The following is an 18,002-nucleotide window of genomic DNA, read 5'->3' on the forward strand; positions in this document are numbered from 1 at the left end:
TAGAGAAAACTTTTATCTCAACATTTTCATTTGTATTTATTTAATGAAATTGTGTCTTTTCAAATGCTTATTGGTCACCTGCGTTTTTCTTGTGAATTATAGTTTCATTCCACACCTCTCTTTACTCCCAAAGTTCCCCTCTGGACTGGACTCATGTCCACTCCACCTCTTCCAGGAAATCCTCCCCCATCTATTTCCCCAAGCTAGATGCAATTTTTACTTCCTCTCAACCACCATCATTCATCGGTTTAGATGTGATATATTTATTTCAAATTATATTAGGGACCACGTTGTATTCATCTCTGTGTCTACGGGTAGACGAAGAAATAGACGTAATGACAATTTCTATTCCCAAAGCTAAACATCACTCCCTGAAGAACCAATGAGCCTCAAAGAGTTTTTTAAAAACCACAGCAGGAGCTCAGGTGATGTCTGCAGGCCTGCTGAGGCCCAGGGCTACCTTCCCAAGGGAGCACAGCCAGCACTGTACACAGACACTCCCTCCACCCACCTGCCCTCACGGATTCATCCACCCTGAGCTTAGAACTCCACCCAAGCCACAGTTCCACCCGACAGAGAATCAAAATGTACGTGAGGTGACAAAAGACTCAAGTCCTGAAGAGACCAATTTCTTCCCCAGAGTATGTTTCTAAGGAGGAAGAAAAAGAAGAAAAAGGGTATCTGTTGCAGAGGCTGTAAGTTAAATTCTCTTTCCCCAAATACATTTTTCTGAAAGTCACCAAACTCTTTCAGAACCAACCTCTAAGGAGTGACATTAATAAAGAACGACACTGATGCAACATTTAACTGTGGCTTCCAAACTCAGTTACCAACTACTTCATATACTTGACTGACTCATTAAAAAAAAGGAAAGATGTAGAGAGACAGTTTGGTATGGCACAGTGGGGTTCTGGAGGTCCAAGCCTGTCTCCCACCTGGCTGAATGTCCTCAGATTAGTTCTTAACTTCTCTAAGCCTCAGTTCCCTCCTTTGTAAAATTAGGATATTACTAGGCACGTGATAAGACTGAATGGATAATATGTGTGTGAAACACTTAGCATGGAGCCTGCACATGTAAGGACTAAACAATTACAGCAATGATAATTTCAGCTAAGACAAATAAACTACCGAGAGCACAGGCTCTGTAAGTGGAGAGAGGTAGGTTAGTTGGTACTTCAACACCAAGATATTCAGACTGGCCTTTTACCAGTCCACCATGCATGTGTTAGATGTTAGTAAAGACTATTACAGACAGCACTTAAGAGTCCAAGAATGGCTAAAGAAAAGCCTACTTTTACACAAGCATGCTCTAGACACTGTGTGAGTTTGAGCCTTGGGTGCATCTAAGGATTTTTAAAATTTCTGTGTTACTCTGTTTACTGTTAGGTACAACTGAGTCACCATGTGTCCCGGATTGCCCCAGACATTCAAGGTTTAAGCCAGTTGTCCCAGCATAAGTATTAAACAGTGACCTTTCTCAAGTATGTTCTGATTTTGGACAATAATGCATATGGTCACCCTATATAACAGAAACTTCCTTGCTTACATGAAGAAATTTCTCTGCTTTCACCCATTGAGCAATCTCAAAAACAACATCGGTGCATTTCTAAAGCTGCTTGTTCACATTCTGCAAGGAGCCTGGGACCGTGGACAACTGGGCCTTGTGTTTCCAAACAGCTTCAAAGGGGAAGATGGGTTAACCTCGGGAGCACTGCCTGTGATCAAGGGTTTGCATTAAATTTTTATGAGTAAAAGTAAACTTTGAAGAATGAGAGCCAGTCCTAACAATTTGAGATGAGCACTTTTCAATTATCTTTCGTAATATGAAGGCACACGTAGTCAATAATTTACATTTAAAGAAGGCTTCCAACTAACATCTTTGGGCCCCAGTAAGTCCCAGCATTGGCTTTACTCAATGGAGATAAACAGTTCAGGACACTATGAAATTAAAACACCACCATCAACACTCCTTGAAGCTGGTTAAAGAAATAAGAAGTTTCAATAGTTACATTAAGACAGTTAGCTTTTATAGAATTCAGAAATATTATTCTACTTAGTCTCTCCTTAAGACCTTGGGACTACAAAAGGAGTCAATTATGTTGACATAAAAACTAATTATTTTTTCTCCCAAAGTAGCAATAAGTATGCATCCTCATGCATCTGTAAGGGTCGCCACTTTGTCTTCCTTTACCGTTTCTGAGAGCTTGCTTATACAAATTAGATAGAAACCATATTCAACCAAAAGCTTAAAAAATATTTACCTAGATATCTGGTTAAAATATTCCGGAATAATATCACGCAACACTGCAAAACATGACGACGTACTGTGTACGGCAGAATCAAATAAATAAATACGCTAAAGAGTATTTTCCAGTATTCACTGTTACAAAATCATAACATCTCCTGATACAAACAACTAGATTGTATAACGTCCCCACCTCGCTTTTTAGAACCAGCAAAAAAAAAAAAAGGTGGAGAAACTCAGCAAAACAAAGTGGCGAGAAAAGTCGGGGGAGGGGCGCTGGAAGCGAAGGGGCGGAGAAACACGACACCAAGGCGGTGATATCACCCACAGCCAACTGCATGGAATTCAGAAAGTTAAGTGTCACCCAGCAATTTCAGTCCGGGCTTGCGGCGCGCCTGCACAGCGTGGCGGCGGCGGCACCCGCCTGGGAAGCAGGAAGGGGGAAGGGCGGTTTGACTGAGTTCGTTCGGGGGCAGCAGAGGCCAGGGCCACCCGCCTCCCCGCCGGCGTGCGTTCAAGCCCCGGGTCGGGAGCGTTGTCCATGGCTCTGCAATGATTTCATCGTTTCGGAGAAGCGACCACCCGGACCGCGGCTGCCACGTGCCTGGTCCGGCCCCGTGCGCTGCGCCGGGGGACGGACCCGGACGCGGCCGCGGTCACCGCGGGTCGCAGCGGCGAGCGGAAGGAAAGGGCTGCCGCCCGGAGAGGGGCTCGGGCTTGCCAAAAACGGGCGGGGGGATTGCTCCACGGAGACGGCCGGCCGCGGGGGGCTGAACTCCTGCGCACCGCCACCTCCCATACCCGAAAGGGGGAAGGCCGGAGTGCCCGGCAGGTTTCGCAACTCCGAAGGCGGATGCAGGCGGTGACCGGGCGGGATGGAGCAGCAGCGCTCTCCCGGAGACCCCGGCCCAGCCGAGACCCGTTCCCGGCCTGCGCCCCGCCGCGCAGTGCGCGCTCCCAGTGGCGTGGCCGTGGCGGTCCGGCCCCTGCCCAAGCAGCGGGCCACCCGCGTAGGGGACAGTGGCGGCCGCGGGGCCCGGCGCCGCGCAGGTCGCAGCCCGCCACTCCTTCCGCGTTCCGTGCCCTCGGCGCCTCCTCCCCGGGCCCCAGAGAAATGCTTGTACCTTCCACAGCCTCCTCCACCATCTCGTCGTCGCTATCCATGGCGGCTGGGGACCCTGCCCAGCTCGGGGCCGCGCGGCTGCCTCCCGTCCCTCCGGGTGCTCCCGGCGGCTGAGCGAGCGCTGGGGCTGAACCCTGCGAGTTTGGAGGAGGAGGAAGAGGAGGAGCAGTCGGGGCTGGCTCGCACTGCCTCCCCCTACAGCCCTTTCAATTCCTTGGCCTTAAGCCGCTCCCGCAGCAGCCGTCCCTCCTCCTTCGCCCACTTGCCCCTCGCTTCCGAGGCTCCGGGGTGCCGCCGTGGCCGCCGCCGCCGCTGCAACTTTCTCCTGTAATACCCCCTCTTTGTTATCGAGCAGCTGATCCGCTGACATCACCCAGCGCCGGTGCGCTCCCTCCCTCGCTGATTGACAGTTCCCCGTCCCTTCCCAGAAGTGAGGCTCCTTAAAACGAAAGACGCTCGGGGTCCGCGCTGACGCTACGCCCCAGCCCACCAGCCCCCGGGCCCATCAGGGTTTATCTTCTGCTTCTGCGAGGCTTGGTGCGCTCCGAGCGCCAAGCCTGGTCCTGGGCGCCGCGGGCTCCTCGCGGGCACTTGGGACCTCCGGGTATCCGCCCTCTGGGGCGCAGAACTCCGACCTCCAACTGTGCCGGGGACCACTTGGAAGTCCGCGTGCAGTGCCCGCCAGTCCCCCCTCGGGACAGCCTCCAAAGAGCAAGGCAAGCTAAGGCAGCGTTCCTAAAGCTCCAGCGCCTCAACTTCCTCTCGCCCTCGCCCCCACTTCACCCCGTTTGCCACCCGGAGCTGCACGAGTGCGGCACGCACTGGAGAGCAGGTGTCTCCGCGTTGCCGCATCACATCCGCGAGCAGGTTTCCCAAACTCAAGGGGGTGACATCCAGCCCAGATGCGGGTCTGCGGCTCCCACCCGTGCGCGCTGCGTCCCCACCCTCCTCGGGACCGTCAGGCGTCTCGGGTGATTCAGAAATTCAGATCCAAATGGCAGCGGGCTCTTTATCAGGCAGGAAACAAGCGGCGCGGAAGGCCTGGCAGTTCCCTCCTCGCGCTTGTGGTGAAAGAAAAGGAGCCACCGAGCGGAGCTACTGAGGAGGGACCCTCCGTCTGGCACGCCTCCCCCCCTGTACGTGTGATGTCCCCAGCCGTCTCCCTGTTTCTCCAAGTGCCAACCTTTCACAGATTCGGGCTCTTTAAGCGGAGAACATCACGGGGCACCCGCTTCGCAGCCCCGCCACTTAGCGTCATTATGGCGTTGCCTCTTACAGGTGGCGGCAAAGGGCGGCTGTAAATAGCTGGTTAAATGGATGCAAATGTACACAATGTGCCGTGGAATTACCGGGTGCCGCTTTGGGTGTCTGCCAAGAACAGCTACTGCACGGAGGGGGCGGGGGGAGGATAGGAGGGAGCCGAGAAAGTTGTTCCATTTTGTTTTCCGAACCGCGAATGAGACTTTGTGGATTTCAAAGTACTTCCAGTACCCGGGAGACCACGCCTTGCTTTTGGCTTTGTGCTTAAATGCCAGGTATTTTTATCGAGTATTGTGAGTTGCTTATTAAATTCAGTTTTTCCTCTGCGAAAAAAGAGAACAATGCTAGGGACATTTGTCCCATACACTGCCAGAAATTTCAACCCCTTTTGACTCTTTCAGAAAGAGAGGGAAGGGCCCTGGACCAGGCGTTAGGAAACTTGGGTCCTCGTGCTGCTCACCTGCCTAAGGGCCCTGGGAAGACACTCCTCCCAGCCTGAATTCCTCCCCTAGGAGATCACAGGCTTCGGCTACACTGGTATCAGGCCCTCCAGCTTAGACTAGAGGCTCTGAGGTCCCCCCAGCTTAGGCTAAATTGATCAGAGGTCCTTCCGGCTTAGTCGATACCTTTCTGAAGTCTTCTGGCTTAAATTGAACCTCCTTAAAGTCCTCCAGAGCAGATACCTGGGCTCCAGATCTGCAAAGAGAAGAGGTTCCTGCAGTGGAAGATGAAAGCCCCACTTTGGATTACATCATTTTCAAACATGACCCACAGAAACAGGATTTTATTTATGATTAAAAAGAAAAACAAACAAAAACCAGCCATCATGTACTGAGCTTGGTCACTCACTGGTTTTGAGTTATATGATATTTTTTGTCATTTTCGCCTTTTAAACATATCATCTCCTGTCTTACATGTTACACTGATGCACAAAAACCCGCCAGATAATCATCTTCTCCAGTTTCCAGGGCAAGAAAAAGATGCCAAGGGACTTCCCTGGTGACGCAGTGGTTAAGAGTCCGCCTGCCAATGCAGGGGACACAGGTTCGAGCCCTGGTCCGGGAAGATCCCACATGCCGCAGAGCAACTGAGCCCGTGCATCACAACTGTGCTCTAGAGCCTGTGAACCACAACTACTGAACCCACATGCCACAACTACTGAAGCCCCCGCGCCTGGAGCCCGTTCTCCGCAACAGAGAAGCCACCGCAATGAGAAGCCCGCGCACCGCAACAAAGAGTAGCTCCCGCTCGCCGCAACTAGAGAAAGCCCGCGCGCAGTAACGAAGACCCAACGCAGCCAAAAATAAATAAATAAATAAAGTAAAATTTTAAAAAAAAAGGTTTGCACACGAGGCAGGCAACACCTGGGACACAGTCCCAGCCCCCTCCCCCCACCACTCGTGCCTGCTGGCTCTGGGCCCAAAGTTTAGGCAAAATGTTTTGATGACTCCCTTAAGAGCCATTTGCATTTTGATACATCATTTTGTGTGTGTTCAATCCCCTTCTCTAGACTGACTGACTGATTCTTCTTTATAGCCCCAGAACCCAGCACAGTGCCTGGTACAGAAGGAAGGTGAAGCTTTGTCAGTGATGATTGTGCAGAGAGGAATATTCTGCTTTATATAAGCAGCGCTGAGTCTTTCTCACACACTGCATCCTCTTCCTGTGTTTGACAAAATGCTTTGTTTCAGTTCGAGTCTGAAGAGCGTTTTTGAGTTCTATTTTCCCACATCTACTGGCCCCAAATCTGCTTCCATTGCATTCTTTCCCACAGTTTTCTTCATTGAGAGCTCATTTCATAAACCCTCTTTCCACTTGGCTTCCCGCCAGTCTCCTCTGTCATACTCTGTCCCCACCAGTGTGGTCATGGGCTAGAAAATCAATCATTGAGCTCTTAATCACAGTGTGGGGCGGCGGCAGCAGAGCTCAGCTCCTAACTCAGCAGATCCCAATGCACCAGAACAAGCCCTACCAGGGACGAAAGGGGTGGCTCAGGACACCCAACAGCCAGGCTCTGGGGTGGGACTTGCTTCCACGCTCACACCAAGGAGTGGCTCTTCTAAGCTGCCCTGCCTTTCTTCCTCTGCATCCAAGGATAAATCCCTCTCTTCCCACTCAGCTTGGGAAACAGAAGTCCCTCTTCCACTGCAGGAAGCAGTCAAAATACTGAGTTATTTTATTCATTTTACCACCCATGTCTTTCCACAGAGAAGGCTGGTGCTTACTTACAAGACTGATATAACTTTTGCAATAAATGTATTTTCATAGGCATCATGTATTTTATGCATCTTTTTACACTGAGGGGGAAAAATTCTGTCAATTCACCACTGTGTGTGCTGGCAAATAGCGAAAAGCCTAGTGGATGTGGGACTTGTGTGGAATTCATTAGTCTGGCTGTCACTGAGCCCTCATCCTGTCCTGCTGGTAGGGGCTGGAGGGGCCCAGGCGGTCTTCAGGGTCTTCATGCTCCTACGAGGCAGAGCCTCGTCAGGTGTCCTGGTGGATCTATGACTGGCGTGCCCGCTCTGCTTTGATCTTTTGCTTACACTGATGGCAGGGAGATGAGGGCAGAATGAGTGAAGGAACTCTTAAATAATCATCAATACTCTTATTGGCACTGCTCACCCCTTAACAAGACTTTTTCCCACCAAATCTGCCAATGTGATTGAGTTTTCACCCTGTTTGTTTTGGTTCCTCCAAGGGCTAGCCATGCAACTGGTCAATTAAGCCCTCTGGACCTTAGTTTTCCCATCTGTAAATGAGGAGGTTGGGCTACCAAAATGCTAAGCTCAAACCTTCTCTGTCCACCTTTCCTGGGGAAAAGCTAAATAGAGCATGAAGAGCTCCGGGGACATGCACAGAAAAAGAAAAGGGAAGAAGCAGGGGCAACCCTGGCAAATGGAATATTCAAGCCCCCGTGTCATCTCAGCGTAAGGGCGCTGAGATCTGAGAGTGAGGGAGGAACTTTATCTTGCTCTAGGAAGAGAAGCATGGACCTTTCAGAAGAACCAAGGTTCTTGGCTTCTGAATCACTGAGTTACTAATCAAGTGGCTAACTGTGTTAGTGACAACTGCCGAAGCTGGAGGGAGGGGCGGGGAGAGCAGCACTGAGGAGAAGGGTGTGGGGGAAGAGATGTGGATGAAAGGGAAGCATTTACAGCATGTGGAGCAAAGAGCAACTGGCAACATCAAGGGCACCAAATAAAGGTCCGGGAGCAAAGGAAGAGATGGAGAAAATTCATTCTGCTGGAAATAGACACGACTGCAGTCATGAAGAGGACTCACAAATTCAGGGTGACCTGATTTGATTACAGCAACAGGAAGTGCAGGGGAGAGAGGGCAGGATGACCTGACCTGAGGAAGTGAATTAAATAAGAGAGAAGACATCCTAGTTGCCATGGCATTTAAATATCTTGCACCACATTAAGCTTATTTTTCTCTCTTTGGCTTGATTCTTGTTCTTGCAACATGTTAATGTCATTGCAGTATATCCTGTAAACTAAATTTAGCCCTTTGGGGGCATGGAGGAAAGGAAGACACAGCCCAGGTCTCCCTATTTGGGTCCACTCTGGACAAATATTCTTCCTCCGCAGTGTGCCTGCTTCTTTTGGTCTTTCCACTATGGGATATGAAAACCCTTGTCAGGCTTGGGTCTGGTGAAGCTGCTGAATGACACGATTTGAAATAAAAAAAGAAGAAAGAAAAATTGGAAACGATTTCAAAGAGGTGATTGCTTTAGAAAGTACTTCAGAAAAATCAATAGGATGCAGGAATTTGAAAACTACAATTACCATCAAAACCAAATGTGTTTTCTTAAGTATCAGTTTATTTTATTGCTTTTTAAAAAAATTATTTTACTGGGCTATAATTAAAGTTCTTGGGCCCTGTAATCAGTCGTGTGCAAATGCTCACATTGCAGGGGTGGGTACATTGTGTATCTTTTAACATTACTGTCCACAGAGTGAATGGAAGGGCATTTGCAGCTGTCTTATTTATCACAAATGTCACAACATTCATCACGGCCGAGATCCTGACCTTCCTCAAATAAACTCGCATTAACCAGACCCCAGAGACTGATGGACATACCCAAATTATGACCAGCAGACCAGAATACTCACGTTGCCATGCAAGATCAGTCTCTATAGATAAATGTACTTGAGAAGACAAGTTCCATCCAGATGTTTGCTTAGCCTGGAGTTAGAATAAATGAAATTTGTTGTATGGTCCACAGAGAAATGCCCCTGACACAATGCCCTGAAAGAATGAGGCACCCACCCCACCCCCATCCATCCTTGCTTAGATGGCCCTGCCACCTTCTGAGAGTTTGGGCTTCCTTTCCGTATGCACTAGTCTCTTCAAACCAGTTTCTCCACACAGCATCCTATACACCTAACTAGGCAGACTTACACTTTTAAAGTCATAATCACATTCCATACCTACCTTCCTGATATTGCAGTCAAGTCACTTTGATGGGAATTTGGGGTATTTCCAAATTCTTCGGTCACAAATTCTGTCACTGTCTTGGTCTACTCCCGCTGAATTCTAGTCCGATCCATGATACGCGCAGATTTTAGTCTAACTTTCTGAGGGTGACCTGGTTCCCAAATTCTTGGAGAAGCAGCTCATTTTGCTTCGTGGGCTACCAACAGTGACCTAACCTTCCTTTGGCCACCATGCACTTTGAATAAAGAGATCAGGCTTATTAAGGTCCATAGGTCCTGTGATGTGATAGAGTTGTCCATCTTTTCCTGGGCACCCAGCTCAAAGATATCTTTCCTCTTCTCTGCGTGAGAAGAGAGGCTGGCCTTTCGCTATGATGACTTAAGTTGTGAAATTTCACCTTGAGGATGCAGGTACTCTCTACTCCAACATAGATGGAGAGCAAACAGGACTCTGATTTTGAACTCAATCCAGAAATGAAAATATTCACATGGCCTTGTTAACTCAAGTTACCAACAAGGACAGATTGACAGAGCGTTTCTGGAACCCCTGACATTGAAATGACATCCTTGACACATAGGTAGCCCCCACCCAGAGGGGCTTGTTGCTAAGCCACCCCTTCCCCAGATGGACTTTGTTGGGGACCTGCAGCCTTTTTAAATGTAGAGTGTCCTTTCAGGTCATTTAAAGTCCTATCGATCCTCCTTGCTGAGTCCATAGATCAGTTCCCAGGAAAAAGTGCTGTGGCCAACTTTGGAATATCTTTCAGCCCAATTTAAAGAACCCAGCTCAGATGCTCCTGTGCTCAAGATAGAGGAACACAAAGAAGAAGCCCCGTGGCAGGACAGTGCAGGGCCTTGGAGAACAATGCTAGTTGAGCAGCCGTGTTATGCGGGCAGGTCTTCTACAAGCCCTGAGCATCCTTTCCCAACCTGGCATCTGGGCAGTTCCTCAAGCATGGGCTGAGCATGGGTTTTCTATGGGTGTGGGCAGCCTAGTTATTGCTCAGCTGGGAAGACAGGGCACGTTCTCCATGCTGACTATGCTCCCCCTCTCTGGACTGGCCTCCCCTGGGATTCCCTACCCATTCAGGTGTGACAAAAGATTGTGATTTGAAGCAGGCTAGGTTCATTCTAAGTTGTATATAAGAAAGAGGGGCAAGTCAATTTTCTCTTACCCCCACCAATCCTGTATAAGATTTGGGTATTTTGCAATTAACTTTCCTATTTCAAAATGCTTACTGAAAAATTTGGGGTTATGCAGTGGATGTATCTCATTTATAGATTCATTTTTTTCCAAGGGCCTATTTCTCTTGTTACCATACTCTTCTAGTATTTGGAGAGCTCTATCTTGAGTGGAAAGCAACTTGGTGTCTATTATCTCATTAGTATCTCAAAGTAATCCTCAAGACCATGATGATTTAAAGACTTGCCCAGGATCCCACATCAAAAACATGGCTGAATGGAGCTCAAATCAAGGCCATTTGGGCCTTCACATACCACACATCTCATGCAGAGTGATGAGATCCTTTAGATGGTGGGCATAGGCAGGCAGGAGACAAGTGAGAAGAAAATGGTGCTCAGAGACAGTCTACTGTATCCCAGGACTTTGATCTATGTGATTTCATTTAATCCTGAAAATGACCTTATAGAGTATTATCTCCACTTACAGATGAGGAAACCTGAGACAATAAATTTAAATAACCCATCTGTGGTCGTATCAGTAGTGGTATTGGGATTGGAGCCATAGCTGTCCAGACCATGAAAAGCCACATACAGAGGAAAGGGGAATGACAGGACAGTGGTGGAGAAACAATTCTAGAAGCTGGCTGGGTAAAGGAAAAGTACTTGAGGAAGCCCTACATCAATTTCCATGGTGTCAGGCAAAATGGAATTATGGGGGATGAAACCACAAGAGCATATATATACATGGCTGGCCTCAGACTGCAGAGGAAACTTTGACTTTATCTCTGAAGGTATGCTCACCCCCTCCCCCTCCCAGTTTTATTGAGATATAATTGACATACATCACTCTATAAGTTTAAGGTGTACAGGATAGTGGTTTGACTTAGATATACTGTGAAATGATTACCACAATATGGTTAGTTGGCATCCATCATCTCATATAGATACAATAAAAAGAAAAAGCAAAACCAATTTTTTGTTCTTGTGATGAGAACCCTTAGGATTTACTCTCTTATCTATATTCCTATAGATCATACAGCAGTGTTAACTGTAGTCACCACGGTGTACATGACATCCTTAGTACTTATTTACATGGTAATTGGAAGTTTGTACCTTTTTTTTTTTTTTTTTTTTTTTGCGGTACGCGGGCCTCTCACTGTTGTGGCCTCTCCCGTTGCGGAGCACAGGCTCCGGACGCGCAGGCTCAGCGGCCATGGCTCACGGGCCCAGCTGCTCCGCGGCATGTGGGATCCCCCCGGACCGGGGCACGAACCCGTGTCCCCTGCATCGGCAGGCGGACCCTCAACCACTGCGCCACCAGGGAAGCCCAGAAGTTTGTACCTTTTGACCACCTTTGAAGGTACGCTTTTATGGGGGCGTCCCGGGTGACCTTCTCATGTTTGAGATGACATACTACTTGGCGCACATTGTTTGGTTTGTTTTTCTGGTGATGGTGGCTGAGGTAGAGGGCAGAAGTTACGTTTGCTGCTGCACTAGGCACTCGGGGTGCCTAGTGCAGTCTGGACACGTAGGTGTCTAGGAGATGTGTGGGAGCTTGTTGCCAGGAGGTGTTCTCTGTCATTGAAGGACCAATCCAAACAAGCCCATCAGGAACAGGTTGCTGAGAATAGCCATCTTGGGAGCAATTTATGTCTGACAGATGATTTTTGAGCTATGGACATAGAATAGGACAGAAAAATGTTTTATGAAGAACTTCATTAAATTAAAAACAATCCAGTCTTTTTTTTGGGGGGGGGGGGGGGAGGGCAGTGCCGCATGGCTTGCGGGACCTTAATTCCCTGACCAGGGATGGAACCTGGGGCCCTGGAAGTGAAAGCACCGAGTCCTAACCACTGGACTGCCAGGGAATGCCCCAAAAGAATCCAGTCATTTTTTAAAAATTTATTTTACTTTATTTATTTTTGGCTGCATTGGGTCTTCATTGCTGTGTGCAGGCTTTCTCTAGTTATGGCAAGCGGAGGTTGCTCAGCAGTTGTGGCTCACGGGCTCTAGAGTACAGGCTCAGTAGTTGTGGCACATGGGCTTAGTTGCTCGGTGGCATGTGGGATCTTCCCGGACCAGGGCTTGAACCCACGTCCCCTGCATTGGCAGGCAGATTCTTAACCACTGCGCCACCAGGGAAGTCCCAACAATCCACTCTTTTTTTTTTAAAATTAATTAATTTATTTATTTATGGCTGTGTTGGGTCTTCGTTTCTGTGCAAGGGCTTTCTCTAGTTGTGGCAAGCGGGGGCCACTCTTCATTGCATGCGCAGGCTCAGTAATTGTGGCTCACGGGCCCAGTTGCTCCACGGCATGTGGGCTCTTCCCAGACCAGGGCTCGAACCCTTGTCCCCTGCATTGGCAGGCAGATTCTCAACCACTGCGCCACCAGGGAAGCCCCCCAACAATCCACTCTTAATCTATAATTTTAAATCACCATTTACTTTATTACTTTTAGAAGAAAAACACTACTTGTAGAGATATTAGAAAAGTAGAATATCGAAAAGAAGAAAGTAAAACTCGAAATCCTAGCAAGCAATAGTAACCTCTATCAACAATGTGGTATGGGGCTTCCCTCATAGCTGGGTTTTTGTGTTAGTGTAGAAGTCCCTCCTCAGGGAGGCCTTCCTGGCCACCCAATCAAAAGGAGCTACCTGGGCACACCTCTCCGGTTTAATTCTTCCTCTGTTTCATTTTCATCATAGCATTTGCGACATGTTGTTGTTTATTTGTATTATTCTGTAACCTAGTGTCAGTCACCCCACAGACCTTGTTTGTTCAGTCAGAATTTCCGCTGGAATACCTAGAACAGTGACCAGCTGGTTGTAACACTCAGTATATAGTTGCTGGATGATTTAATTAATTATGTAAATTATCTTTGTCAAGTGAATGAACAGTTCAATCACTTCCCACCACCTTCTCCTCCGAGGGCTGGTGTTTTCCTAAAGAGGAAGAAGGAGTCATATCGCTTTATTTCTAACCCTCTCTGCCAGTTAGAAAACGGATGATACAAACATCAAAACCGTTTATTTCTTAGGATCTCCCACATGTGGCCAGACTCATAGCTTTCCAACCCAGATTGAGGCATTAAAAAAAAAAAAAAAAGGGCTGACTAGGTTTCAAAAGAGAACCCTTGGAGGCTTTCACTCAGATACATGAGGCTGGACAGGCAGTCCCCACTCTACAAAGAGGTGGTGTTCACCACATTTCTCTGTGTATGTTGTTTGTTTCCAACACAGAATGCATTTTTTACTGGAAACAATGTTCCCAGACTAGCCCACAAAAGTCTATTTAACCTACCACGCTCAGTAGGAAAAAAAAAAAAACAAACCTTGGAAATCTAGGAAACAAAACTGGGAAAATGAATAAGAAATACAATTGAAATGTTTATCTTGAATACTAGTGCTTGAGGAAAAGCAGCCCCCAACAAAGGAGGATGGGGCAGTAGGGTGAAGGGTGTGGACGATTCAGAGGGATGCCCAGCTGTCATGGCCATGCCTCACTCCTGCATCTATCTGATGGACCGAGGCCGTTGACAAAAGCCACATCTCCTAGGCGCGGGCATGTCTGAGCCTGTCTGAGGGAGCATTCCTGCAGATCTGTGTGCCAACAGAGGGCAGGCAGGGCTGACACCAACTTTTCACACGCTTAATTCTAGAGGCTAGAATCAACATGTGAGAATTCTTCCATAAGATCAAGCTCCAAGTATGTCATACTGGTGACCCATGAGCTTTCTCAGGAAATTTCTGCTTGAGTTACCTACGTATAAACATGACAACACAGCTTAAAAAAGAATAGGTTCCGTTTTGGTTTCATCATTGAAAATCATCATTTCATCATTGAAAATACCACAAGGTAATTTCAGTCATGTTTTCCCTGTATCTGATCTTTGTGCTGCCACTTTGAGGTCAAAGCTTTTATTGCTTAAAAGTTAAGCTTCAGAAAGCAGGGGAGCTCCTTTGATGGGAGCTTCTAAAATTTCTTGTATTATGTTGCATAAGAAAGTGTTCCGTTTGGGAAAGACCCATTATCCTGAAACAACTCCAATCAACCCTAATTCTGGAAGTTTGTACAGAGCACCTCTAAGATGAAAACTTCACTCTCTGAAGTGGCTCAGTTTCGTCGACTGTAAAATAAAAACAGTCACACTTCTTATATCACTGTTTTTGTCACCTCTGTTATAAATACGTAGACTCAATCATTGATTAGCTTATATTAATAGAAGCAGGGTCTTCTCCCCGCTTATTTGATTTAAATCTCAGATGACTTAACTTAAAACCGTTTTGCATTTTACTTAATGTGCTTTGGTATTTACCTAATCGTAGGTATCTGGCCTGCAATTTTAAACAAAATAATGACACTAGGCCATAAATATTGGCATCGGTAGTTGAGGAATTGCTTAGGTTTAGTTCTTCCACGGCGGCTACTCTAGGGTCAGCAGCAGTAAGGCTTTGGGGTCAGATAGCCCGAGATCAAGTTCACGTCCCATTCCTTTTTAGAGCTGTGTAGTCTTCAGCAAATTTCTTAACCTTACTTGGTCACACCCGCCTTTTTTAAAAAAATGGAGAGGACAATAAAATAAAAGTAGGGGTGATAAATAAACCCATTTCATGGTTATCGAGAGGACTAAATGAGACCATGCATGTAAAACCAAGCAATAGATGGTGGCCATTATTGTTGTTGTTATTATTATTATTATTTTAAAGTCTAGGTTGGTAACTGTATTCGTTTCCTAGGGTTTCTGTAACAAAGTACCATAAGCTGAGTGGCTTAAAACGACGGAAATGTATTGTCTCACAATTCTAGAGGCTAAGTCCAAAATCAGGGTGCCAGCAGGGCCCACGCTCCCTCTGAAACCAGTAGGGGAATCCTTTGTCTTTTCCCAGCTTCTCGTGTTTGCCGGCAGTCCTTGGCTTATAGTGGTATCACTCCAGGCACATGGCATTTTCTCCATGTGTGTCTTTACATGGTCTTCCCGGAGTGCATGTCTATCTCTGTGTATTATTTTCCTCCTTTTATAAGGACCCAGCCACACTGGATTACGGCCCACACTCATGACCTCATTTTAACTTGACTTCTGCAAAGATCCTCTTTCCAAATGATGTCATATTCTAAGGTCCTGGAATTCAGACTCCAGCATATCTTTTTTTTGTGTGTGTGTGGGGCGGGGGGTTGGAGACACAATTCCACTCATAACAGTAATAGAAGTTTAAAAAAAAAGCCTCCAGGGACTTCTGTGGTGGCCCAGCGGTTAAGTCTCCGTGCTCCCAATGCAGGGGGCCTGGGTTCGATTCCTGGTCAAGGAACAGGCTCCCGCATGCCACAAATAAGACTCTGTGTAGCCAAATATATTAAAAAAAAAAAAAAATTCTCTAAAGTAAGAACTAGCATCTCTCGTTTTGCTGTCTAAAATCTCTTCCCCACCAGATGTTATTATCACTGAAATTTTGCTCATCAAGGATATTTAGATACAAAACATAAACTCTTAAGTTGGCTGTGTTTGTCAATAAACTTGAAAGCAAGGAATTTGCTTTGTTTAAAGGAGTCACCCTTTCCAGCAGGATTCTGTCAAGTACTTGTTACCAGTGCCCTATCCACTCCCTTCCATCCAGACAGATGAGAGCCAAACCCCATTCTCTTCTGGGTGGCAGCCAAGCCCCTCCCTGGGTCTTGATTTCAAATGGTCATTCAAATCCATCCTCATGGTCTCTGTTCTGCAACAGAAACCAGTGTCCCTGCTTTCTGTGACATTTGGGATGTACTTGGCAATACCAGCTATGTGGTGATGCTATCAAGTTGCCCTTAGTGGGGTAAGGGAAACTATCATAAGTTCTTAGAGTTGGAAGATATCTTAGATATCATCTCATTCAGTGGTTCCCAAATCTGGCCGTGGGTAGGGATCACTCAGGGAAATTTTAAAATATGGCAATTCCTAGGCTTCATCTGAGAGATATTCACTCAGAGTGGCAGGGGAGAGCTGGACCTTAAAAACGCTCTCCAGAAAAACAAAAACAAACAAACAAACAGCTCTCCAGATGAGGCCCAGAGAGGCTGACTGACGCTTCATGCTTGCTCAATATTTAGTAGTTGACTGACTCCTAGTTAAGGGCTGGCTCCATGCTCCAACTTTCTTCTCCGATGGTGCCAGGGCTTTAACCCTGGTGAGGTTTGCAAGGTAAGCACAAAGACTCTCACTGCTGCTTGTTCCAGAGAGCCTTTCCAGGGCACAGCAGGTGTTGGAGGCGTTTGTGATTTATTTATTTGTCGTGTAGCTTTGCAGTGGGTTGTGCAGGTTGATACGTCGCCTTCTAAGGGTTCTGTCTTTTATGTTCTTTGTTCTGACATAATTTTTTACATCACTGAGCCATGCTTCCACGTTTTAAAATATGAATGTAGTTTTGTTTTTTTTTTTTAAAGGAGAACTAAAAGGATAGTTATAAAGAGCTGTCAACACCTTTCCATCAGAAACCACCCATGAGAGGTAGAGAGGTCGAAGAGAGCGGGGGAAGGGCAGAAAGAAAAACGGCAGGAAATCAGGTTCCCACAGAGGTGAGAGTTTGGGATATAGAAGAGGAGGGAGAGGAGTATGATGCAGCTCCACATGTTAGGACACTGTCTGGCTCTCGGTGCAGCTTGGAATGAGTCAGCCGTCTCAGAGTTAAGCTGAATGTAGAGGAAAGTTAGGAACACAGGTGTTGGAGTCAAGCAGACCTGGGTTCACATTCAAGCTCTCTCACCAATTAGCCACATACTAATGTCTCTGAGCCTCAGTTTTCTCATCTGTAACATGGGGGTAGTAGCACCTCATAGGATGGGGGTGAGACTTGGGGTGTCTGATACCTGGTAGACAGTATACAAATGGCGGTGCTATGATCATGGAAGAGTTATGTTTGGGGGACTTGTGGGGACATTTTTCTGTCTTGCTTGAGGCCTTCTGTATATATACTTCCAAGAGAGAGCATACCACTTTAGCAAATCATGTGGTATGAATTGAACATGGCCCGACTTTGTTATCAGAGGGAGGAGGCCCTGTCTCTGGCCATCTGTTCCCCTTTCTGGTCTCTTGTTGCTGTATCTGAAGTAGCAACATTTTACTTTGCAAAAATGTGTCAATGCAGGAGAAGCAAGTTATGTTGGGAGGGGAGATCGAGGGGGAGGTCTCGAGTAGAAAAGTGTAGCTGGCTTTGGAGAGGACCTGAGGTGAGGCCAGAGAGGGTAAGCCCCAGACATTAGGGTGTTGGGCAGACATGAGGTTGAGGACACAACATCTACAAAGAAAGTAAGACAAAATGTAGGAGCAGAGAAAGCGGGGACGACAAAGGACAGGCTTCTGAACCTTAGAACTCCACCTAGGCCTCCCTTGCTGGGTGAACTTCATTTTTTTTTTGCGGTACACGGGCCTCTCACTGTCATGGCCTCTCCCATTGCGGAGCACAGGCTCCGGACGCGCAGGCTCAGCAGCCATGGCTCACGGGCCCAGCCGCTCTGCGGCATGTGGGATCTTCCCGGACCGGGGCACGAACCCGTGTCCCCTGCATCGGCAGGCGGACTCTCAGCCACTGCGCCACCAGGGAAGCCCTGGACTCCATTTTAAGCTTTGAATTCCTTTCTGGATGATGACTCGTCCACCTGAGCAGGATGCTTCTCCCCAAGACCCAAGTTTTTCATCTCTAAGATGGACAAAACCCAAGGCCTTCCTCATACATTGATTAGAACAAGTGAGGAGAGATCAGAACAGCTATCAAATT

The 18,002-nt window shown here is 47.3% G+C and overlaps 1 protein-coding gene across 2 annotated transcripts in view; it reads right to left on the reverse strand.

The window, feature by feature from the left end:
- SETD7 (SET domain containing 7, histone lysine methyltransferase) overlaps positions 1-4,602 on the reverse strand; it is a 49,558-nt gene extending 44,956 nt beyond the window's left edge. The window contains exons 1-2 of one of the 2 annotated variants that reach the window (XM_029235319.1): positions 4,552-4,602; positions 3,370-3,502 (exon numbers count right to left, since the gene is read on the reverse strand). In XM_029235319.1, the coding sequence (XP_029091152.1) occupies positions 3,370-3,409 (40 nt within the window). In that variant the 5' untranslated portion in view covers positions 3,410-3,502; positions 4,552-4,602. Of the gene's footprint in view, positions 1-3,369; positions 3,503-4,291; positions 4,353-4,551 lie in introns of those variants that run through there. The other variant, XM_029235320.1, reaches the window with a different exon arrangement.
- Between the last annotated feature and the right edge of the window lie 13,400 nt (positions 4,603-18,002).

The sequence above is a fragment of the Monodon monoceros genome, unplaced genomic scaffold, assembly GCF_005190385.1.
Source record: "Monodon monoceros isolate NGI ecotype Baffin Bay Population unplaced genomic scaffold, NGI_Narwhal_1 Super_Scaffold_20, whole genome shotgun sequence".
NCBI classification, from domain to species: Eukaryota; Metazoa; Chordata; class Mammalia; order Artiodactyla; family Monodontidae; genus Monodon; species Monodon monoceros.